The 26,318-nt window shown below is 38.3% G+C and overlaps 1 protein-coding gene across 1 annotated transcript; it reads left to right on the top strand.

Annotated features, from left to right (window-relative positions):
- Positions 1-1,275: 1,275 nt before the first annotated feature.
- Positions 1,276-22,723, top strand: Cse1 (chromosome segregation 1). Its single transcript, XM_089735857.1, has 19 exons — positions 1,276-1,509; positions 2,144-2,289; positions 3,049-3,241; positions 3,970-4,115; positions 5,299-5,496; positions 6,468-6,638; positions 7,354-7,483; positions 8,395-8,558; positions 9,657-9,846; positions 10,673-10,773; positions 11,778-11,964; positions 12,865-13,021; positions 13,727-13,818; positions 16,010-16,233; positions 18,425-18,522; positions 19,042-19,209; positions 20,125-20,287; positions 21,220-21,364; positions 22,039-22,723. Exons 1-19 carry the CDS (start codon positions 1,425-1,427, stop codon positions 22,191-22,193), a joined length of 2,913 nt encoding a protein of 970 aa, XP_089591983.1. The 5' UTR covers positions 1,276-1,424; the 3' UTR covers positions 22,194-22,723.
- The last annotated feature ends 3,595 nt before the right edge of the window (positions 22,724-26,318 follow it).

Below are 26,318 nucleotides of genomic sequence, written 5' to 3'. Positions count from 1 at the left end.
ATTCGAATTCATTTGATGGAGCCCATTATCTTGTATTGCATATAATTCTCCATGTCGTTTTCCAGCTAAAGCATGAAATAATTTTCCAACACTTTCAATACATAACCTATAAATATAATTTCGACTGTGTAAAAAAGATATAATGTATACCTACATTATCTCTTGAAAGATAAATAATGAACTTATTTACTTATTTGTTTATATGACCTATGTGAACTCTTAACCTATCTTTTTTATACCTTTATAACGATAGGTAAGAGGATGGAAAAAATGTATTTGGTCTAACTTTACGCGAATGCACATTATTTCATTTATTTATTTTTTAATTTTTTTAATTAAACTGTATACCAATTAATTGATTCATCAGGATTTATAATTGTTTTTTTTTCACGATTAAAACCGCGTAGAAAGTTGAGGCATTATAGTTGACGCATGCGCAGTACACATATTTTGCATACATTTATTCAACTAATACAAATAGTTAATTAAACAAAAAATGAGTAATTTCGAAAGAGAACAAACGTATTTTATATAAGAACAATCGAAAATGAATATTTACGAGTCATTAAGGACGAAAAAATATTAAAAATTGCAATCACGGGGCTAACTTGTACATATATTTTTAATAATTTTTTTTAAATAAATAAATGCAGAACAAACAATTATTAACAGTGAACAATCAAGAACAAATGATGAACAAACGAATTAATAGAAAATAAGTAGAAAACAGGAAAGAAAATTTTTTTTGAGGGGCTAACTTCAGTCACCTTCAGTCACCTTCTATGTCTCCACGTTTTACCACAGCAATAATTTTAGGTTATATTGACGAAATTAGTTTGGAGTACGTAAACATGCAAGTCTTGTATATTTACTATCACTAATTACTCTAGTCATTAAATATATTAAATTTCCTAACTCAGCTTATTTCAATCAGTTCACAACTGCTCAATTCATATCATACCCTGTGCCTATGCTAGCGCCATTCTGGAGGATTTTTGATCTGTTATTTAGTGCAGAAAGTGGGACACTTTTTCAAGCTTCTCCCATAGGAGACGGTTCTCCTTACCTCTACCCTCCATACTATGTAACTGAGCCGTGACGTCATACAGACACAGGGTTGCAGTTGAATGATATAATTATTTAGAATTTCAAAAAAAAAACAATATTTTAGTAATTTATCTATGATATAGTTAACGTCACCATAGATTATAGATAATACACGGTAGTCATAGATTATACACTTAATATAATACGGTAGTCATATCCATAGATTATACACTTAAGGTCATATCACATAGAAGTAATAGTGTTCTGTGATATCACATCACAGCGGTCCTGAAAGTTGAATTTGGTTAACAACAGTTATTGTAGTAAATATAGCACTAAACGTGGTTTAAAAGGTTGTTTTGGCTTTAAAAACTAATATGGATGTAACCGAAGAAAATTTGGCAACTCTAGCAAACTACTTACAGCAAACATTGAATCCAGATCAGAACATCAGAAGACCCGGTTGGTTTTGTTATTATTGTGACTTGACTATTACTTATTTTAATGATATTTAAATATTTTGAAATATTAAATCAGTTCTCTGATAGCAAAGAACTAAACAGCTATGCAATGGGAAGTAGCAGTACTATTTTAATTCCAAGCTTGAAAATGTATTGTTTCCAAATCTGATTCGAAATTGATGGCTTGTAGTCAGTTAACTTATGCAGAATAATCATAATGAATAACTCATGTGATACTGCGTGAGTTGGATACTAGAAATATTTATGTTTGTACTTCTAATTTAAATGTTATTTTGTTACTTCATTCATAGACCAATAAAATTTTTTTGATGTAACTCCTATTACAGAAAATTGTTTTAAATTAATCGCCATTATACCAACTCTTTTTATGTAATGCATACAACGCTATTATAAAGTAAAATTTGACAAAAAAAGGGCATTTGGGATGGAATTGAGATGTTTGAATTTGAAACTAGGGGAGTCGATTATATTACACTGAACACATCACAAGGAACATAATAATTGTTGTTAATATGTTTAAAAGAAATTCACATTACTATATCCACCCTTTGCATAATTTCAAGTTCTTATCTAGATAAAAAAATACACTAAAACACCATGTGATTTTTTTGTAGCTGAGAAATTTTTAGAGAGTGTAGAAGTCAACCAAAACTATGCCATACTATTGTTGCATCTCATTGACAAGAACAACTATGATAATACTATTAGAGTGGCAGCAGCGATTGTGTTTAAAAACTATATTAAACGGAATTGGCCTATTGTAAGTAAATACTAAAATTTTTATAGTTACTTCACCTGTAAAACTTCCACTCTGGCTTTTCCTGGAATGGAAATGGAATGGTCAAGCTAAACAAAGATTACTACTGCAGTTGATTATTGATCAAGTTGTGTTGATACCACCAACTAAAGCTGCTAAAGCGATCACTGGAGACCATACATGTGTGAATGACTATATTGAGACACTAGCTGTACTCATCCACTTCGCTGGGCATTTAAAATTAACATTATTATTTCTCACCCCCACAAAGATTCTCATCATTAATGCCCCCGCAACTGGTGTAGGGAGTCCAACACTCATATACTTATTAGCTTATCCATTAAGTACATGTATTTTCTATATGGATACCAAGTTTCAAGTCAATCGGATGCATGGTTCAGTAGTTACAACGGAACATCTGTAAAAACCACTGTAGATTTATATATTAGTATAGATGAGGTCGAACTCTCAATTGAATTATATAATGCTTGTTATACATGATTGCTTCATGGCCGATTTAAGTGGGTATATAGCATTCAGAGTGTGCTAGTACTCTACTTAGAGAATGTTGCAAGCTTATTTTTCACTGAATCCTTTTGCAACACCCAATGGAAGATATGAAGAGCTGTTCTAGGCTGTATGTACCACATAGTTGAATAACAAGACAAACTCCATGCGCGGTGCAACTGCATATAGGACTTTTGATCTCTAATCAGCCTCCCATCTCTGTGTGCATAAGTTGGAATTTTAAAATAATTTCAGGAAGAAGACGGCGTGGATCGCATTCATATGGCAGACAGAGTCTCTATCAAGAATCTCATAGTGAACTTGATGCTTAAATCACCAGAAGCAATACAGAAACAATTTAGTGATGCCGTTTCCATAATCGGAAAATATGATTTTCCTGAGAAGTGGCCAACACTTATACCAGAAATGGTGGAAAAATTTGCTACAGGTAAATTCAACTTTAGGCTAGGACTGGCTAAATAACAATTCAACTGAGAGTTTAACCTCATATCTCAAGGTGCTTAGTGGCATTCATGGTATGTTGTTTCTTGCCTCTTGTCACTAGAGATAGGTGAATCATGAAGCCTTGAACAGAAATAATAATAATAATTATCCTTAAATATCAAAATGAACTAAAAGTAATCTAATCATTTATTTTTATACTAGTCCATGTTACCTAGGATATTAAGGTTAAAGTAATAAAATTATTGTATTGTCTGGACCCTGATATGCGTGAAAGGTTTAAAGTTATCAAAAATCTTGAAGTTGATGAATAATATAATTAATTTACCAGAGAGGTTAAACCATTAAAAGTATTATATAAAATTAATATCACTTTTACTTAAATGCTTTTATCTGTTGGACTGTGAAACCGGGACTGATGATAAACTAGGAAAGTATGTTGAATTTCTTGAATTTTCCCTGTTGTGCAGTAGTAAGTGCTCCTAACTGCCGCGCCCAAGGCTCATTTGATTCCCACATTGGAAAAACCTTAGTGTGATGAACAGGTTTGTTTGCTCTTTTTCTGAGTAATTATTATCTATATATATGTATATTTCTACATGTACATATATAAGTATGTATGTCAGTCTGTGGTACCCATAACACAGGGTACTCCCTATCTACAAGCATTTATTTTGTTTATTTGTAATATATATATTTTTTTCATTCTTCTAGGCGACTTCCATGTGATTAATGGTATACTACGGACAGCGCATTCATTATTCAAGAGGTACAGATACGAATTTAAATCTCAAAAACTATGGGAGGAAATCAAACATGTCCTTGAGAATTTTGCAAGACCCCTCACAGATCTCTTTGTTGTGAGTATTTCATTTTAAATCATGAATAAATATGTAATAATTTAAAAAATCTGTGGCCTGAAATACCATGTGCTACTTTTAAGTAAACATCTACATTTCACGTCTTCAGTTTTCGATCGTTACTAAATCAATCATGAGAACTTTGATCTCTTTTTTCAAAGTTGGTGAGGGTACACATAGTAATATATACATATTACAATACAATATATACATTTCACAGAGGAGATTATCCTACAAACGATTGTTGGATGTTGTTTTCTTAGCAACAGCAATGAGGACAAAAACACTAAAGTTTTTCTCGAAAACCCATTTTTAAACTAATGCTTGGGATGTGAGCATCCTGCGTATGCAAGATTCTCAATTACAGATTACTACGTGTAATTTCCATGTCAGTCTAATTCTTCCAGGGATACTTCTCTGCAAGATGTCATTGAATGTTAATTTGAGGCTATTGAGTCATTTATTTAATGATTCACTCATATTTATTTCATCAGTTTTATTGAAAAGATTTAGTAAATAGATTCACATGTTGGTATTGAATTCAGATCTAATTTATATGATGTGTATTTTTTTTTATTGCTTAGATGGGTGGACGAGCTCACAGCCCACCTGGTATTAAGTGTTTACTGGAGCCCATAGACATCTACAACGCAAATGCGCCACCCACCTTGAGATATAAGTTCTAAGATCTCAGTATATGTAGTTACAACGGCTGCCCTACCCTTCAGACCGAACGCATTACTGCTTCACGGCATAAATAGGCAGGGCGGTGGTACCTACCCGCGCGGACTCACAAGAGGCCCTACCACCAGTAAATGTTCTATTTATAACCTATGTATAAAAATAAATATATGTACATCATCATCATCATCATCAGCCTTTATCTGCCCACTGCTGGACATAGGCCTTCCCCAATGCTTTCCACATAATGCGGTCCTCCGCCTTCCGCATCCAACGACTTCCCGCCGTGCGCACTAAGTCGTCAGTCCGTGGCCTCCATTCAAGGACTTTCCTCCCCCACCTGACGTCGCTGGCTCGACAGATGTGAGCTCCCCAATATGTACATAGTAACTTTAAATGATAAGTAGGAAATATACACGAAATCCCCATTTTGTACCAAACTGTCGGTTTACTATTAATTAGGAAAAAAATTGTTAGAAGTAATAAATGAAATATTTTCCAGGCTACGATAGAACTAACTCAGAAGCATGCATCGGACGTCCAGGCCCTGCGTGTAATCTATGGGTCCCTCGTCCTCATCTGCAAAGTGTTCTATTCACTTAACTACCAGGATCTACCGGAGTTCTTTGAAGACAACATGCCCATTTGGATGCCAAATCTGCTGAGACTACTGCAAGTGGATGTTCCGAATGTTGATGATGTAAGCTTGTTTTTTTTATACCTTTGAAAAGATAGAACAATTTTAAACCTATTGAACAATTTTTTTTTCTCCTACGTACGCCGAAAGTTCGGTTTTCCTTCCGCTGTACAGGGAAGAAAGTGTAACTTTTCCTCCCTGGGTACTGACAAGTGCGCATGCGCGTTAGTGTCTACGTCTGCTCTCACGCACCTAAAATTCTCCGCCATTGTTGTGCTCGGGTAATCTGCAATATTGTGTTAAGTGTAAAAGTGAAATAAACAAAAGACAATAAAATTTAATAGTGAAGTATTAAACAAAGATGAGTTCATCAGACAGTTCTTATTTAATTAGTAGTAATTTATTTAAAACTATAAAACAGTTAAATTGTTTTTTAATGAGTATGGGGGGCTCCGCCCCCCCTACCCCCGGCTAGGGCTTCCCCCCTGGACTCCGGCTAGGGCTTCCCCCCTGGACTCCGGCTAGGTACTCCACGAACTTTCGGCCTGATAGGAGAAAAAATAGTATGTGCACCGCGGGAAAAAAGTAGGACATCTCATCCCGCGTGTTTGCCACCCGAGCCGAAGGCGAGCGAAATGTCCTACTTTTCTCCCTTGGTGCACAATGTACTATTTTTAAATTATTTATCTATCTTCTATCTATTTATATAAAATTGAATTGCTGTTCGTTCGTCTCGCTAAAACTCGAGAACGGCTGGACCGATTTGGCTAATTTTAGTCTTGAATTATTTGTGGAAGCCCAGAGAAGGTTTAAAAGGTAGATAAATATGAAAATGCTCAGTATTAAATAAAAATAACAATTTTGTTTTTCCTTTGACGTATCCCCCGTCAGACGGATTCCTTTTAGTTTGTTTTAAGTTTATTTTATACAAAAGTTTAGGTCTTTTATTTGGCGATTGAGGCAGTACGAAGTCTGCCGGGTCAGCTAGTTTATTTAAATAAAAAATTACTTGTTTTTTTTATATTTCTTTTAAGGGAGACGATGACAACCCTGGACTAATGGAGAGACTCCGCACGGAGATATGCGAGTGCGTTTCGTTATACGCACTGAAGTACGAGGAGGAATTTTTGCCTTATTCAAGCGGCTTCGTCACGGCTGTATGGAACATACTCCTCGCTACAACGCAGAAAGCTAAATACGATATGGTAACTATGTATTATTAATTTACTGGTAGTAGGACCTCTTGTGAGTCCGCGCGGGTAGGTACCGCCACCCTGCCTATTTCTGCCGTGAAGCAGTGATGCGTTTCGGTTTGAAGGGTGGGGCAGCCGTTGTAACTATACTTGAGACCTTAGAACTTGTATCTCAAGGTGGGTGGCGCACTTACGTCGTAGATGTCTATGGGCTCCAGTAACCACTTAAAACCAGGTGGGCTGTGACCTCGTTCACACATCTAAACAAAACAAAAAAAAAATTTTAATTCTAGTGGATGACAATTTTAGTTGTGACATCAAACAACTTGAGCTTTCCAGTAAACAATCTCAACAACGTGTTAGTGAATCGGATAGGCGAAGCATCCTGTGTCAAACATTACAGCACTGGAATCGATACGATAAAGTACTTGATGTATAATTGAGGCCATCAGCGCAAAAATGGCCTGGCCCACAATTTTTTTATATTGAAGCTTATATTATGACGTATATTGGAATTTATTTAAAATATAATGAATTTTGATGCAAAACCGGCCTATGCATAGTTTCACCCATAGTGGTGTTAAGTGGTTTCTGGAGCCCATAGACATCTACGACGTAAATACGCCACCCACCTTGAGATATAAGTTATTTATTTATTTATTTATTACTATTATTATATATATATATATATAAGATATTTATTTATATACCTGTACGTTTTCGACAGCTGGTTTCGAACGCCCTTATGTTCCTGGCGAAAGTTGCCGAGAAGAATTGCTACAAGGGTCTCTTCGAGGATCCGTCAACGTTGAGCAGTATTTGCGAGAAAGTCGTCATCCCCAACATGGAGTTTAGAGGTGAGTTCAGCATAAGTACGCAGGACGTAGAATGCGTTAATAAAGGTCAGACAGTCAGTGAGTGACCTGACATTTGTCATTGGCTGGGTTGCTGCGATATCTTCCTATTAATGCCCTAAAAACAAACAAACACTGACGCCTGGTAACAATTTATCCTAATAATAATATATTGGGCTTAATTCCCAATAAAAACACATTAAAGCTAATTAAATCTGTCACTTTCATTTATTCCAGCAAGAAAATTGACATAAGTGATTGGTGAATATTGTTTTTTGCCAAATATTCAATTCATTCATCTGGTAATCATTAAATACAACAATATTATTAATATTAATATTAAATATGTCAAATGACTGGTGGTCAACTAAACAGTCCAAAAATGTGTGGCCCGCAGTGATACACATTGTCCTATGTGGCCCCCGACCAGAAAAGCGTGTACGACCACTGATATAGTATGTGTAAATATTTACCGCAGTCACCCCCTACGATAGCCTATGTTTCCACACAAGCAACAGATTTTATGTTTGTAACTTTGCCAAAGAGTGGAGTCATTAATTTTACCGTTTATTTTGAAAGTGGTGTAAATCCATTTTCTTTTGTTTCGAGAAAATTAAAGGTTACAATATTTGTTGATTTAAAAATACAGGCAAATATGAGGTCTGGCTATACCACCTACCTCTGTCAATTGGACTTACACCACTTTCATAATAGATGATTATGCAATTTCATTTACCGACCGATTTTAAGTTGTACAAAACATGGGATTTTTTTGAGAAATTAAACACGGACTAGTTATATATAAAAAAATTACATTAAATTAAGCATGAATTACGTGATAGCTCATTTTTCTCAAAAATGGACTTACACCACTTTCAAAATAAACGGTCCAATTATTGGTCGCTTCATTTCAGAATCAGACATGGAGCTTTTCGAAGATAACCCCGACGAATACGTGAGACGCGACATCGAGGGCTCGGACGTGGACACGCGGCGGCGGGCGGCCTGCGACCTGGTCAAGTCCCTCTCCCAGCACTTCGAAGACAAAATGATGAACATCTTCGGGCAATACGTCCAGGTCGGTCCTCTGCACGGTGTCCTCTCGCGCTTCAAAGCTTCGCGTCTCTGGAGTAGAAATGGGCAGAATGGCGATGTCCACACGTGTGGGCTTACAGTTTTTTCTAGTACCATAAGTGGGACATCGAGTTTGCTGGTATCTAGTGAGGACGCTATTGTCCACTCTGGTGGATCGCTTGGTCGTCTTAAACGATTACAACCAGCATTAGACCAACCTAACAACAATAACTGCAACAACAACAATAAAAACGAATGAAATACACATACTAAATTATAAAAAAATTACAATTGCAATGCACAATTACAGCACGGAATAGTTAAAATTGATATTTTCGAATTTTATTTGTATATTCAGGAGATATACTTTTAAAATTTTTTTTTTACTTCCTAAGCTGATAGCCTTGATAGGCTATATCAGCGTAGCCTTAACTAGTAGGTGAGCTCACGGGGCTCAAACCTGACGACGTTGCTAACACGAGCCCTACCAAGAGCCGTACTTCGCAGAATCTACCATCGGATTGGAAACGCGACCCATTGAAAGGATCCAGCGAGGAACTCAGTGGGCTGTGTCTGAGAGTTAATTTACTCGTCGAGCCCTTCGTCGCAAGCGACGGGTTCGACGAGAACGATGACCGGTGCCTGAGGTACCTAAAAGCACCGTTAGTGGATCGGGAGGATAAGAAATGACGTGTTTTGGGCGACGTCGACTGTTTTCCTTTCTGTCCGCAGGATCGGGAATGTAGTTACCGGCGACCACGATGAGAGGGTTCTCGTGTCGTGCCGCTTTTTTTTTTTTTTTTTTTTTTTCCTACCTAAGCTGAGAGCCTTGAGAGGCTATGTCAGCGTAACCCTAACTTTTGTAGGGTGAGCTCACGGGGCTCAAACCTGATGACGTTGCTAACACGAACCCTAGCAAGAGTCGTGCTTCGCAGAATCTACCACCGGATCGGAAAGGCGACCCACTGAGAAGATCCGGCGAGAAACTCAGTGGGCAAAAAAAAACTTAGTGTTCTATATATTATATATACAAGCTTATCTTGTAAATGTCATTAGCGCGATTCAGGTTCTCGTTACGTAACGTACCTCGCGTGTGTCGCAGCTGATGCTGGAGAAGTACAGCGCGTCCGGCGGCGCGGAGTGGCGCGGCAAGGACGCGGCCGTGTACCTGGTGACGTCACTGGCGTCGCGTGGCGCCACGCTGGCGGCCGGCGTGACGCGCGCTTCCCCGCTCGTGGACCTGGGACAGTTCGCCGCCAACCACGCGCTGCCCGAGCTGCAGCGGCCCAACCGTGAGACACTACATCCACTTAATTACTAACTTAATCTTGTATTATTTATCAACTTATGCAATTATAATTAGACAATAATAATTTAATATTAAAACAATAATAAAATAAGACCACTCCATATTTATAAACATTAACAAAGCAAAACATCAACTGTCCCCTTCACACTCGTAAGCTAGACCGCGCGAGAGAGAGATGGGCAGAATTTCATGATGCGCATACAGTGCGACATCACCCCGCGCGCTTATCCACAAACACTACACAAGCGCAACGTGTGAATGTGTTGAACGCGAGCTACATGGTAGGCGGAGTGGGGAGTGTTAGGTTTTATTTTCGTTACAGAATTTCTTGATTCGGTCGCCGCGCTCAAAGCCCGCGATAAAAGCTTTGCAATAGCTTAAAAACGCTTTTCTTACTGCTGGTAGGACCTCTTGTGGGTCCGCATGGACATGTACCACCACTGCTTATTTTAGTCGTGAAACAGTAATGCATTTCGGTCTGAAGGGTGGGACAGCCGTTGTAACTATACTGAGACCCTTAGAACTTATATCTCAAGGTGGGTGGCGCATTTACGTTGTGGATGTCTATGGGCTCCAGTAACCACTTAACGTCAGGTCGGCGATCGTCCAACCATCTCAGCAATAAATAAAAAAAGCTCACGATCTTTGAGCGCGAACCGTCGATAGATCGACTCTCTATTGTGCGTGTAAAGTACCGAGCATCGGAATATCGACTACTAACGCAGTATTACGTATCGACCTGAGCGGAGGTGTCTACTTAGCACGTATAACTTTTGTAAAAAGTTGATTGGATGTGTTGATTGTTTCAGTGAACGAGTTACCGGTTCTGAAGGCGGACGCCATAAAGTTCCTGATGACGTTCAGGTCGCTTCTGCCCAACGAGCTACTGCTGACCGCTTTCCCATTGCTGGTGAATCTATACTAATATTATAAGCGTGTTATAATAAAAATTCCCATAAATATAATTTAACACTTACATTAATTATAATAGTTTAAGTTTGTTCTTAGTAAATGACATGACTGAACATCTGCTATATTAAAAACGCCAGTGTGTTCGCTGGCTCGTGATCTTAAGTAACAATTGATTTAAGAATCGACCGGTGTCTTACTGGTGGTAGGGCGTTTTGTGAGTCTCCTGCCTATTTCTGTCGTGAAGCAGTAATGCTTTTCGATTTGAAGAGTGGTTGCCGTTGTACTGTAAAACTGCGACTTAGAACTCTTATTTCAAGCCGTGAGCTTGGCCATCCATTTCATCATCATTATCCTGTCCTTCTCCTTTTCTCCTTCCATACTCTTCTATCATATACCATTTCTTCGCTCACTCCCCTTTTACCCATATCGTCGTTCACGCAATCCATCTATTTCTTCTTAGGTCTACCTTTTCCTCTATATCCTTCCACATTCATAGTTAACATTCTCTTACCAACCTCATTTTCATTTCGTCTCATCACATGTCCATACCATTCCAAACGTGCACTTCTCAGCTTCTCTGTCACAGGTGCCGCATTTTTTTTTATTGCCCTTATAGGCAGATGAGCATCAGACCTGATGGTGAGAGGTTACCGTCGCCCATGGACTTCAGCAATGCCAGGGGCAGAGCCAAGCCGCTGCCTACCGCTTAATACTCTCCACAAGCCTCTTTTGAAGAAGGACATGTCATAGCGCTCGAGAAACAGTGGAGGGGAGCTCATTCCATAGCCAGATGGTACGTGGCAAAAAAGACCTCTGGAAACGCACTGTCGACGAAAACAGCGGTTCCAGTTAATATGGATGAACTCTGCTCCAAGGGCCGGAGGTGCGATGATAAGAATGAGATGAGGGGATCATCTCAAACAATTCCTCAGAGCACTCCCCACTTTCAGACTTCCCCATCTCAGTAATAAATAAATATATAAATGAGATTGAATATCGCAGGTGGAGCACATCCGCGGCGCAGGCGTGGTGTGCACGTACGCGGCGTGCTGCGCGGAGAAGCTGGTGGCGGGCGGCATGGTGCGGCGCGCCGAGCTGGCCCCGCACGCCGCCGCGCTGCTCGCCGCGCTGTTCGCCGCGCTGCCCGACCACTGCACGCCCGAGCAGCACAACGAATACGTCATGAAGGGTGCGCACCAACCACGCTACGACCTTGAGACTTAGGCAGCGGCTTGGCTCTGCCCCTGGCATTGCTGAAGTCCATGGGCGACGGTAACCACTCACCATCAGGTGGGCCGTAAGCTCGACTGCCCACAAGGGCAATAAAAAAAAAAAAAAAAAAAACTTGGATCGGTGGGGCCTCCGTTGTGCCATGAAATTGAGACTTTAATCTCGTGTCTCAAGATGTCGCCACCCGCGCGTTCACTGTGTGACGTCAGTTCCTTGTGTTAGGTACTTCTTTTTAGCTATGAGGTAAAAATATAATTTTACTATAAATTAAAAAAAATCCATCGTTTCTTGTTTCTTTGAACACCAAAATTTGTTTTAAGTAAAATTTCAATAGAACTTTTACATCGTTTGAAACTTGGAGTTATCACCTTAAACTGTGTAAGCTATGTCACCTGGTCGCGTACTAAAAAACAAAAAAAAACTAGCGTGTAATTATAAATGAATCAATTTAACGAAGACTTGAGTTGGTAAACATTACAGCCATATAGGTCTTAATTTTTTCGTGCGTATACAGATTCCTTTAAAATTTGTTATTTGATTTTCCAGCTACTTTATTTAAAATTGTTATTTGATTATCCAGCTATTTTATTTAAAATGCGTTATTTGATTTGCCAGCTATTTTATTTAAAATGCGTTATTTGAGTTGCCAGCTATTTTATTTAAATTTCGTTATTTGATCTGCCAGCTATTTTATTTAAAATGCGTTATTTGAGTTGCCAGCTATTTTATTTAAAATTCGTTATTTGATTTGCCAGCTATTTTATTTAAAATGCGTTATTTGATTTGCCAGCTATTTTATTTAAAATTTGTTACTTGATTTTCCAGCTATTTTATTTAATATTCTTATTTTATTTTCCAGCTATTTTAAGGACCCTGGCGTGCCTGCAAGAGGAGGCCCTGCCGTACCTCGGCGAGGCGCTGCCGAAACTCGCCAGGATGCTGTCCGTGGTCGCCAAGAATCCTTGCAAACCTCATTTCAACCACTACCTATTTGAGACACTGTCTCTGGCCGTGTCGTAAGTGTTGTTCTTGTCAATTTTAGAAAATAATATTGATAGGCGTCGTTGCTTAAAGGATAAGACGTCCGGTGCATTCGTATCTAGCGATGCACCGGTGCTTGAATCCCGCAGGCGGGTACCAATTTTTCTATTAAAAAACGTACTTAACGAAATTTCACGATTGACTTCCACGGTGAAGGAATAAATAACATCATGTAATAAAAATCAAAGCCGCAAAATTATAATTTGCGTAATTACTGGTGGTAGGACTTCTTGTGAGTCCGCGCCGATGGGTACCACCACCCCGCCTATTTCTGCCGTGAAGCAGTAACGCGTTTCAGTTTGAAGGGTGGGGCAGCCGTTGTAACTATGCTGAGACCTTAGAACTCTTATCTCAAGGTGAGTGGCGGCATTTACGTTGTAGATGTCTATGGGCTCCAGTAACCACTTAATACCAGATGGGCCGTGAGCTCGTCCACCCACCGAAGCAAAAAGCAAGGAATCTATATTATTTCTCAACGATTATGCTCTAAAACTATAATCTTCAAAACGTCGGAAATAACATAATGACAATAAAAAAATGCATAAAATTAAATCGTAAAAGTAGTAATATCTTCTACGATTCGTGAAAATCGTACAAGATAATATACACATGAAGAAATAATATGAAATTATAAATAATGAATAAATAAACAAACAATGAAATGCGGTTTTATTTTTCAGGTTGGTGACGAAATCGAATCCAAACGCCATAGCCGCCTTTGAGGACGCCCTGTTCCCGATATTCCAAGAAATATTGCAGAACGATATACAGGGTGAGTTTTAATTACTTCTGTGGCGGGTAGCCATCATACAACTCAACATAATTGACAGATGCCTGAATCTCGCTTACGACATTTTCAAGATAAAGCGCATATATACAAGTTCCGAACAAGAACATTCGGACCGTCGGTCTACTGAGCAAATATCACCCACTCGGTGGAAGATCTTCCCTTTGTCGTATATAACCCCAAACTTCATATAAATAATTTCATTAAACACAATTCTCACAGGGTGATAATTTATTTCAACTTAAAAATATATTTTTATTTTATATACAGAACAAAATGCACACTGTATGTATATTATATACGTACGTATACCTTATGATCCAAACTTCAGTCGTCGATGATGTCTGCCACTGTTTAGGGACATGCGTCGAAAAACTGTCAGACTTTATTAAAATCCTGACGAACATCCGGGGCTCTTAAACTATATCGATCTAAAGTACAGTAACTAAACAGATGAAAAGTTATAGTAGTTTTAGTAATAATAAGGGACCAGCCACACTTGGGTATATGGCCCCTGACTAGAACTCCTGTACTATGGGAACTGGAGACTGATATACGCACCTATATACGTTTTTAAAATACATATAAATATATACACAAACAAACATGTTCATCACACGAGTGTTTGTTACAACTATATCACAGTCGGAGTAGGAAAATTTGTTAAAATTGATTTTATATACTTCCGTCAAGATATAATATGGACATGCCATTTAATACATAATATGCGGGAAGTACCGGAAAAAGTTCCGAGACTTGAACTACGGAATAAAATAAAATAAAAAACTTACAGATAGGCTAACAAAATCGTTTATCTATACTAATATTATAAAGAGGAAAGATTTGTTTGTTTGTTTGTTTCGAATAGGCTCCGAAACTACTGGACCGATTTGAAAAATTATTTTTCCATTAGAAGCCGACATTGTCCCGGATGAACATAGGCTACTTTTTTTAATTTTTATTTTATTTTATTTTTTTGGTTTCATGTGTGTTTTAATGTTTCCGAAGCGAAGCGAGGGCGGGTCGCTAGTTATTAATAAAATGAACAATTATTTTTAATTAAACAAAAACATAAAGAAATTATTTTTAATCCTCATCGGATACAATTTCTATATTTAAAAATGTGAAAATTATTAAAGCTAACCTGAACCAAAATAACTTGAAGTAGAGATCCAATCTAAAAACAAATCGATGTCCGTAGATACAAGTCAAATTCGTCGTTTTAAGAAGGTACCAGAAATCATTAAGCTAGGGTAAGATTATTATTTACACATCACGGGAATTTCACAAATTAGGAGCGCACTCTACGAACCGAAGTAAGCGAGTGAGATACCTGGAACACAGCGCGCGTGCATCTTTTTTTTTAAGAAACACCCAAGGAGTCATACAGGATACTTGCTTCTGATTGGTCGTTGCGTGCGGTCGATGCGTTGTGAACCTAGATGAACATGAGATGAAGGAACAAAAAGCCCTGTCTAAGTTTTGTCTCATACTGACAAGCGTCATTTCTAATTCAACAGAAAGGGACAAAATACGGTGTAACTATTCCAAGGTGTTTTTGTATAAAATAAAATACTGATTTCTTTCACCATTAGCTAGCACTGGCAGCGTAGATTGATATTATTAATACGTTTTTCACCTTAAACACAGATTCATGCTAATAACAAAATTCCGGAACAAATATCAGAATAAATATGAAGTTCCGGTATTTTGGAGGCATATCCATATTATCCTCTACGTTTGATGTCAACGACCTTAGATCAATCTACCTACTCCGACCTCTGATAATAACCGATTGCTTTAGTTATTATTAAGTTAAAATATGTATTTTGAATATTACTAGAAAGTTCATGAAAGGTTTTAATTTTTTATTTTTATTTATTGCTTAGATGGGTGGACGAGCTCACAGCCCACCTGGTGTTGAGTGGTTACTGGAGCCCATAGACATCTACAACGTAAATACGCCACCTATCTTGAGATATAAGTTCTAAGGTCTCAAGTATAGTTACAACGGCTGCCCTACCTTTCAAACCGAAACGCATTACTGCTTCACGGCAGAAACAGGCAGGGTAGTGGTATCCGCGCAGACTCACAAGAAGTCCTACCACCAGTAAAAAATGTATGGGTTTTATGTATTTGTGGGGGGTTTTAATTGCGTGTCGCTGTTCGATTGCAGAGTTCATGCCGTACGTGTTCCAAATGTTGTCGCTGCTGCTGGAGCTGCGGGGCGGCGCGGCGGGCGGGGCGGGGGGCGGGGCGGGCGAGGCGTACAGCGCGCTGCTGCCGTGCGCGGTGGCGCCCGCGCTGTGGGAGCGCGCCGCCAACGTGCGCCCGCTCGTGCGCCTGCTGTGCGCGTACGTCGCCGTCGCGCCCGACCTCGTCGTCAACTCCGGGAAACTGGTGCGTCCACCACCGTACATTAACACGTTGACTGCCGTGTAGGTCACCGGTGCCCTGCGGTTGGCAGCGGCTTGGCTCTGCCCCTGGCATTACTGAAGTCCATGAGCGACCGTAACCACTCACCATCAGGTGGGCCGTATGCTCGTCTGCCCACAAGGGCGATAAAAAAAAAAGGGTGCGTGTACTTATGTACGCGCGTAAGAAGTTATACTTTATTTTTATTACATTTATTTCTTTTTTTTTTAAATATTAAATAATTAATAATAAATATTTAACGTTAATAATTTAACATATATAATTTTGTCATTTATGTTACTAAAAAATGAATGCTAATAACACTTCTTTTTAAGAGTGTACATGCGCGAAAGTTTACCTCCGGCTATATTCAGATTCGCCAAGTTACGTCAGTCGTATTGTAATGAGCGATTTAGTGGGCACATCGTAAAATTTCACTCTCATCAATTTTTCATAACGCGCCTAAAGAAGTATAACTTCAAAAAAAACGTAGTGCAATGATGTAGATATGTCGATTTCTGTTACTAAGCGCCCGGATTGCGTAACTGACTTTTTTTGTTTTCAATGTATGTTTAAATCTTTTAGAAATAGATTCACTCTCAGTATCATCGGATTCGTCTTTCCCAGAGTCTACTAGATATTTCGTGGCGTTAGTAGCAGAAATCGACATAATTACTTCAGTGCGCCCCCCGCGATGGTCCGCCGCGAAAATATTCGAAAGCAACGAGGCTGTGTCTTAAATGTTTTTGACATCAAAGAGTCATGTCCGCCTCCTATTTTAAGAAAGAGAGATCTCTCATATTTTAAAGCGCAACTCTCCTCGACTTAAAGGCGTGTCATAAAGTTTTCCAGAGAACTAGGAGTGGGTAATATCGGTTTTGCCGCGTATCGAATCGTATCTATATATCGAGGATCAATATCGGGGTATTGAATCTATATATTTTCTGAATCTATATATTGATGGATGCTAGTAGATTTTCTCGATTCATGATATTTGAGATTTGAAACGATACGCTGATATAATATCGTAGTAGATATAGATTTAAGTCAACGTTATACGGTTGGTTTTCTGATATCAATTTATAATATGATCTTAAAGTAATAAAAAGAACATGAAAATAAAAATATCAAAAAAACTTTCCTTCACAGGACACAGCACTTCACAAACAACAGCTTAGAACTGGCTACATTATTTTCAGTTTTTAGTATTTTGTGTCTTAATTTAAAATTACAAAATATACCAAAAGAGTGTAGATTTCAAAAGTTTAATACAAACACAAGAAATAAACTCAATTATTTGGATTCAACAAAAATAGAAAAATGTGTACTTTAAAAATCAAACACAAAAAACTTTTAAGTATTTATAAACACTTGTCCAAAAATTCTAGTTCAAGGTCAAAGCGCGTGAAATTAAATTCAACGATGCAAATAGGCTATACTGCATTCAAGTTAGGGTCGAAAGTTGAAACTTCTTTCCTTAATTGTATCCTACTGATACGCTTAGAATAATCTAGACATATGGACTTAAATATAAGGTTTACAATTGAATGGATAATGCCTGTTTCTGTTTCATTCATCACATGATATCCCTATCGTGCGCTCACTCACTCTGGCCGATTCGATACGAACCAAACGAATATTGCTGATATTCACGAATCGGTACGATATGCCGATGCGCATCACATCGAGCAATATCGTGTATTGGCTGATATCGAAATATAGATTTCGATTCACGAATCGGTACGATATGCCGATGCGCATCACATCGAGCAATATCGTGTATTGGCTGATATCGAAATATAGATTTCGATTCACGAATCGGTACGATATGCCGATGCGCATCACATCGAGCAATATCGTGTATTGGCTGATATCGAAATATAGATTTCGATTCACGAATCGGTACGATATGCCGATGCGCATCACATCGAGCAATATCGTGTATTGGCTGATATCGAAATATAGATTTCGATTCACGAATCGGTACGATATGCCGATGCGCATCACATCGAGCAATATCGTGTATCGGCTGATATCGATATATAGATTCCGTGCGGGGCGATATCGGATTCAACGATATTGCTGCGATATATAGATATTGAATCTATATACGATTTATATCACCCACTCCTACAGAGAACTGATTTTGTTGTGACTATTTTTGTCTGTATTACAGAACGCGATACTCGGAGTGTTTCAAAAGTTGATAGCTTCGAAAACGAACGACCATGAAGGCTTCTACTTGATACAGACTATGCTCTACAAGTTTGGACAGTAAGTTACTGAATAAATCTAATGACTAAATAAAACCACTCTAATATAAAAAAAATAAATAAAAACTTTACGCTGGCTGTGCTTTTGAATGTTGAAAAATTGTCAAGCTTGAGCGCTCGTGAACACACCTCTCCTGATCTTCTAACCCTTCTGATCTCTTGACCTTTCCTCACCTGATCTCATTTATGACTTCTGAAACTAGTCTAGATAATACTAAGTCGTCAAATAATATTGTCGCTAACTATTGCCGAGTTATCTCTGTTTTTTTTATTGCTTATACGGGTAGACGAGCTCACAGCCCACCCGGTGTTAAGTGGTTACTGGAGCCCATAGACATCTACAACGTAATTGCCGCCACCTACCTTGAGATATAAGTTCTAAGATCTCAGTATTGTTACAACGGCTGCCCCAATCTTCAAACCGAAACGCATTACTGCTTCACGGCAGAAATATTGTCATATTGTATAAAAAAGAAGAAGTCGTTAATTGAGATAGTAAAAAGTGTAATAAAATTTTCAGATCAGTAATGCAGCCGTACACCAAGCAGATAATGACGCTGCTGTTCCAGCGCCTGTCCTCGTCCAAGACGACCAAGTACATCCGGGGACTGATAGCCTTCCTCGGGTTCTACGCGGTGCAGTTTGGCGCAGACCCGCTCATCGACCTCATCGACTCGGTGCAGACGAAGTGAGCTATCGATACTTTATTACTGTCGACGATATTCCTCACTATTTCTGATTGGTAGAGCGCCTTATGAGCCCTTAGGATAACGTATTTCTGCAGTGGGTAAACGAGCCTTCAAACTGAAACGCAATACTGCTTCACGGCAGAAATAGACAGGGTGGTAGCACCGACTTCTGTGGACTCACAATACGTCCTACCACAAGTGGTCATACCTTTTGCCTTGAAGGGTTCGGGCTCATTCCCGATCCTGCGGACCGAATCGTAAATAGTCCACGTCGTCCAAAACACGTCATATCGGATCCTCCCGATCCACTAACGGTGCTTATAGGTACCTCAAGCACCGGTCACCGTTCTCATCCAACCCGTCGCTTGCGACGAAGGGTTCGGCGAGTAAATTAACCCATAGACACAGCCTACTGAGTTTCTCACCGGATCTTCTCAGTGGGTCGCGTTCTCGATCCGGTGGTAGATTCTGCGAAGCACTGCTCTTGCTAAGGCCAGTGTTAGTAACACTCCGGTTTGAGTCCCGTGAGCTCACCTACTGGATCGGTGAATCTAGAACACCCTCGAGGCTACTAGAATAGTTAGGAAAGAAACAGAAGGGTTCGGTACAATCGTTAAACTATACAATTGACATTTTCACCATACAATGGACGGCGGTCTGCGTATTTTATTGTCCGTGAGACCGTCTGCTTATCTGCACAAAAAAAAATAGAAGCACGACTACGAATCGTTTATCAATTAACTGATATTGTATATTAACGCATATTTCTTAACTGCTACGTTATTTGCTGTAGAAAAAAATTGCCTCCAGTTTTACGTAGTGAAATATACATCTGCCGTTCTTATTTGTTCTATTTGATAAACAGTAGAGAAGGCTATGGCCTGGTTAAACTTGAAGTTCACGTATTGTGTTAGCATGTTCGCGATGTACGTGGAGCGCGTGCTGGTGTCGGAGCTGCAGCGCGTGACCGGCACGCACGAGCGCCGCGCCGCCGCCGCCGGCTGCACGCGCCTGCTCTGCACCTCCGCGCACCTGCGGGACGGCAGCCTCGCGCATCTGTGGGCGCCGCTCATGCAGGTACACCCACTGCGCACTCTACACTGCACGAGTACTGTACACTACGCACACTGTACACTACACGCACGGTAAACTGCACGCGCACTGTACGATTACTGTACACTACGCGCATTGTACACTACACGCACGGTAAACTGCACGCGCACTGTACGATTACTGTACACTACGCGCATTGTACACGGTACACGAACGGTACACTGTACACTGGACACATACTGTAAGCTACACGCGCACTGTGTACTATGCGCACTGTACACTACGCGCCCTATACACTGCAGACGCCCTGTACATTGCACGCACTGTATACTGCACGCACTGTACACTGCATTCACTGTACACTGTATGAGTGTTCTTGGTTAATTTACAGTAAAAGCTCCTTATTCGCGAGGTATATGTTGGAAAAGCGCGCTTACAAAAAAAAATCGGTTTTATCAATGCGTATGTACCGATGTTTAGATTAGATCCGCGAATAAAGAATTCCTTTGTCGCGAATATAGAAATTATGTGGCATTTTTAAATCCAGGGAGAATAAGAAGCTTTTACTGTATCATAAAAATCAAACGTACTCTTTGGGAACAACTAGGCACAGATATTGATTGTTCAAAAGAAAGGCTAGGTTATGATAGTTTATGAATTAGTCTAGCTATTCAAAGGGGGAACGCTGTCAGTATCTTCTGAACCTAGCGTAAAGGGACTCCTTTTAATAATATATTTTAGTCATTAAATTATTAATATTATTAATTATTATTCTTTATAGTTTTTAGTTTTAGGTTCATTGTTAGTGTTGATTGCATTTGATATTACTTTATAGTTAGTTTTATACCTATAAATATTATTATTATTATATATTTAATTTTAATTAGAACTACATATATAATATTAATTAGATTTATGACATGCATAATTGACGACTCGTCGTTGGAACGATCCAGGCCCTGATCCAGTTGTTCGAGCTGCCCCCGGACGAGTCCTCGCTGCCGGACGACCACTTCGTCGAGGTGGACGACGCGCCCGGCTACCAGGCGCACTACGCGCAGCTCGCCTGCGCCAAGGGACTACTCGACGACCCGCTCGCAAGTGAGACGACAGTTCATTTAAGAACAGTAGGCAGCGGCTTGGCTCTGCCCCTGGCATTGCTGAAGTCCATGGGCGACGCTAACCACTCACCATCAGGTGGGCCGTATGCTCGTCTGCCTACAAGGGCAATAAAAAAAAAGAGAACATTTGAATTATTTAATATCATCTAATGAAATAGGTACTTAACAAATGTTCACGATTGACTTCCAAGGTGAAGGAATAACGTCGTGTAATAAAAATCAAATCCGCAAAATTATAATTATTCCTGCCATGAAGCAGTAATGCGTTTCGGTTGGATGGGTGGGGAAGCCGTTGTAACTATACTTGAGACTTTAGAACTGATATCTCAAGATGGGTGGCATTTACGTTGTAGATGTCTATGGGCTCCGATAACCACTAAACACTAGATGGGCTCTGAGCTAGATCACTCATCTAATCAAAAAAAAAACATTATTTTGGCGAAACTCATAATCAAGTCATTTTGAAAATTAATTAAGATTGCATGCCCTTTGTCTACTTCTTGACGCGACGTAACGCGATTGAGACATTCAACCTCATGTCTCATAGTCAATACACCGTGATGTTGTTCGCCAACCGAGCGTAATAAACTCGTACGAGTTTACACGCTAGCACACGGTTCGCGATTAATGTTTTGTCGGCGCTTACATGAACAGAGATAGAGGATCCGAAGCGCGACCTGGTGGAGAGCCTGGAGCGCATGTCGCGCGCGCACCCCGGCGTGCTGCCCCCCCGCCTCGCCGCGCTCTCCGCCCCGCACCGCGCCGCGCTCGCCGCATACCTCGCCGCGCACAACGTGCACCTGTCCTAACGCACGTGCGCCGTGACGTCACGACCTAAACGCTCCAACCTAAACAAAAGTACCTAACAAATTATAATTTTACGTAATCACTGGTGGTAGGACCTCTTGTGAGTCCGCGCGGGTAGGTACCATCACCCTGCCTAGTTCTGCCGTGAAGCAGTAATGCGTTTCGGTTTGAAGGGCGGGGCAGCCATTGTAACTATACGGATACCTTAGAAATTATATCTCAAGGTGGGTGGCGCATTTACGTAGTAGATGTCTATGGGCTCCAGTAACCAGTTAACACCAGGTGGGCTGTAAGCTCGTTCAGCCATTTAAACAATAAAAAAACCACCGTAAGTAATTTTGAGATGACATTTAAAAAAAAACACCGTATGTGTACTTAGAGTCGTACATCAGTAGTTTTACTTCTTTGAGACTATTGATAACAAAATTCACAGAATAAATTTTATAAATATTACAACGGCACCCGGAACTTGATCACTCACTACAGATAATACAGAGATACTATTTTTCCCAAACCGAAATAACTTCAAAAATGCAGAGATATTCGAAGATCATACGTTAAAACAATCAGTTATATTTAAAACGTTGAAATTATTGTTAACAGACCTTTTGAATTATTTCCGACATTATTCCACCATGTTGTTAATAAAAATACCTTCACATACATAATACTATACAAATACCTTTTGAGCAGATGCAAAATTTAAGTTTAACAGTTTGGAAGTGTTATTGGAAGTGTACTGAATGCAACTAGTTTATTTACATCATTATGGAGGGTAGAAGTAAAGACCACCATCTTGTATAGGGGACAAGTTGAGAAAATGTTCGCCTGTAAACATCAAGTTATTGTTGGAAGACTCACTGAAATAGCGCTAGTGTAGGAAGTGGAAGAGTTTTAAACAAAGTGAGGCGTAGTAGTTTATAGGTCACCAGAGTTAGCCCAAAAAAAAATTTTTTTTAAGTTAAACTTCTTTAGAATCGTGATTTCAAACTCGATGAAACGAAAAAATAAGTCCGTAGTGTTTTTTTTTAATACAGCGCCATCTATGAGATTTTTTAATACTAACGTGTGTGTGAAACCTCTTGTAGTGAATTTTAATTTAGAATTATACGTGAAGTTAAACTATCAATTCACAGAGGGCGCTACCTCATACTATTAAAGATGATTTACAATTGAATATGCAATTTCGAAAAGGGCGCATCTCTGAAGACGTAAAATTTTCAGGAAATGAAAAAATCTGATTTTTTTCTAAATAGTGTAAAATTTAAAATATTAATTTTTGAGATATATTTTAGTGTTAATTAGCAATTGAAAATTACTGGAATTATTATAAAATGGGTGTAGGTAAGCCTCAAAACTACATGTATATTATAAAAAAACGTATTTGACAAAATATGCGATATGTGCCCTTTTCGAAATTTCATATTCAATTATTTACTAATGACAAAATTTTACATATACTTAGACATTTAGGATAGTTGTATTTTAATTTTTGTAGGTTTCACTTCTACCACGTCTGAATTGCACACATGTATTTTTTTTTCTGTTTTTGACTTTTTTTCTATTAATTCGTTTGTTCTTGATTGTTCGCTGTTAATAATTGTTTGTTCTCCATTTATTTATGGCGCTGTATTTTAAATTTTTTCACATGCTACTGTGGCGCCACCTTAATTACCTACCTTTCAGCATACACTTTTTAATACATTAAGATGGTGCTCCTTACTTTTCTAACCCTCCATAATGTTGTTCAGAATAAAATAAGACCATGTATAACAATATCGATATCAAGTCAAACGTCAGTCCACCAATCGTGTGCGTCAGAATAATTAAAACAGACGTTGTCAATGACATTACGTATATCTGGTCATTTTGTAAAATTTTAATACGTTTGTGAGTACTTCTAGAAGCACACAAAAAATAACCTCATTTGTTTAAAATGTATAATTATTTTTTTAATACGTCAATGTCGAGTAATTACATAAATTATTGGAGTTAAAACAAAATTAATTATAGTCGAAAATGAATATTGCAAAATGACATTTTAGGCAGTGCCTTACAAGATGTCAACTATAGGATGTGAGTCGACTATTATCAAAGCCGGCAATGTGACTTTTGTACAATTATTGGTAAATCAGAAAAACGAATTATTGACTTTGTATTCCATTGGCAGTCACAAAACTCTTCTGAACGACATCTTAGTTAAATAACAGGTTAATTTAATATTTTATTTAATGCAGGTTTTGAACCGTACTCTTTGAAGGAGACGATTATATTCAAATCAATCTGTATGGACATATCAATAACATTTTTTTGTCCAAATGCACAGATTGCCACCTTTGATAATAGACGACTCATGTGTTAAATGGGATTTCATGTAATTATATCGAATAAATTACAAATTAGTTAATAAGCGAACTAGCAGAATGAGAGCGTTATTTGTTTGGGTAATAATTTTTATATCACACATAAGGTGGTGCTATAAAGTCACTTAAGCAATTTTTGTTAAAGCTGAACTGAGTATGAGTAAAATACATTTTTTAATAGTTATTAGTGAGAAGAGAGAGAGAGGTTTGCTTTTACTGATGAATTTTAAAGTTGTTTAAATATTATCATTTTATTTCTATAGCCTAACAGAACTATATAGGAATGATATAATAAAATGTTGAATTTTCCAACGTTACTCCTGAAAAATTACATAATTTGCATAAGTGACGTTATCCCACCGTATGTGCGATATATTGGCCTTTGTTTCAATGAGAGTGCTATGGGATGAATGATTTAACTGAATTTTTATTATATACATGTGATACAATGTTGACCTCAGAAGTGGTGTTTTTGTATTTAAACGACAATAAAGGCGTGAGTGAAAGCGGAATTTAATGAAGCTAGGTTTTTGTATTGCAATTAAAAATTGTTCTGTACAGTAAGGTATTGTTTTTGTTGAATAATAATCAATTGCTTAATTTTAGGCCTACCTTTTCGAATGTACTAACTAACCAGTTAACCAAGAACTTCCTCTTTATTTAACTATAAAAGTCATAATTAAAAACACTTTTACGGTAATTTTCTCTTGTTTTCGCGTTTTGTATTGTTCTTATATTATTTCTGATATTTCGAATACAAACTTTACGGTTTTCGTTGTCGCGGAAGATGACAATCTGTAAAATTAGTTTTAGTCGTGTCTAGAAACGCGAATTTGAAGAATATATTCGTCTTAGAATTTTCAATAGATGATAATGTTTCCTGAAACAAAAGGAATGAGTGTCACCATGGGCAAAACTGGACACCTATAATAAATCAATTTAAAAAGTATATAAGGGTTTAGCGTTTTTTAAATTACTAAATAAGTCAAGATTAAATATTTTTAAAACAAATCCACAACACATGCCAGATTAGCCATAACTGATCCTTATAAACTGCGGTTAACTGGACTATAGGTAATTTTTGTAAGCTGTGGTTAAATAAACTTTTAATTTAGCCCCAAATGACGTCACTTTTGATGAAACTCCTTCAGACATACTTTGTATAGTTTTTTTTTAATAACAATTTGCGGTTTCCGTTTTGTAGCCTTTTCGTTTAAAGCAATACTAATGGTAGATTTAAATGTACTGATAGTATAAATAATGTAGAGTTTAGCATTGTATTAAAATTGTAATGTGGGCTAAAATATGATCCCACAGATAAGCTAGTTTTTTTTTTAAGTTTTCAGAAGAGCTATTGTTTATATATTAATTGATGTCTCACCTGAAAACTCGCCATAACCAGTCGTGTAATCATAAGTCTTATTTGTAATGTCTTGTGAACTTGTATTTGTTTCAGCTACTCACAATTAGTGTCTCTTTGATTTATCTGTATCTATGTAAAATTAAAACGCTTTTGTTTAACTTGGTTTTTCTCTTTTTAATATCAAACAAGTACAACAGACATTTTTTAAGATCATTAATGGTGTAATTGTCCTGGAATCCTCACCAGTTCTGCTTCCAAATCCTATACTAATCTCCCGATGCAAAGTCTAATGTTGTTAAAGCTGAGATTCCCAGTACTCGAGTCTTTAGCAAACCACTGATTTTGAACATTGTCGTTACACTCTGGTTGTATAAGCAAGACAGAAATGAAACTATAAAAAA

This window comes from Bombyx mandarina, chromosome 20 (assembly GCF_030267445.1).
Source record: "Bombyx mandarina strain Sakado chromosome 20, ASM3026744v2".
Lineage (NCBI taxonomy): Eukaryota > Metazoa > Arthropoda > Insecta > Lepidoptera > Bombycidae > Bombyx > Bombyx mandarina.
The sequence above is the reverse complement of the archived record's forward strand: the minus strand, read 5'-3'. Positions and strand labels throughout refer to the sequence as shown.

What these genes read in the sequence shown, in the direction of transcription:
- Cse1 (XM_089735857.1), top strand. Translation starts at nt 1,425, where the DNA reads ATGGATGTAACCGAAGAAAATTTGGCAACTCTAGCAAACTACTTACAG. An exon ending in TCGTCAACTCCGGGAAACTG is followed by an intron (nt 16,234 to 18,424) that starts GTGCGTCCACCA and finishes TCTGTATTACAG; the next exon opens with AACGCGATACTCGGAGTGTT. An exon ending in ACTCGACGACCCGCTCGCAA is followed by an intron (nt 21,365 to 22,038) that starts GTGAGACGACAG and finishes TTACATGAACAG; the next exon opens with AGATAGAGGATCCGAAGCGC.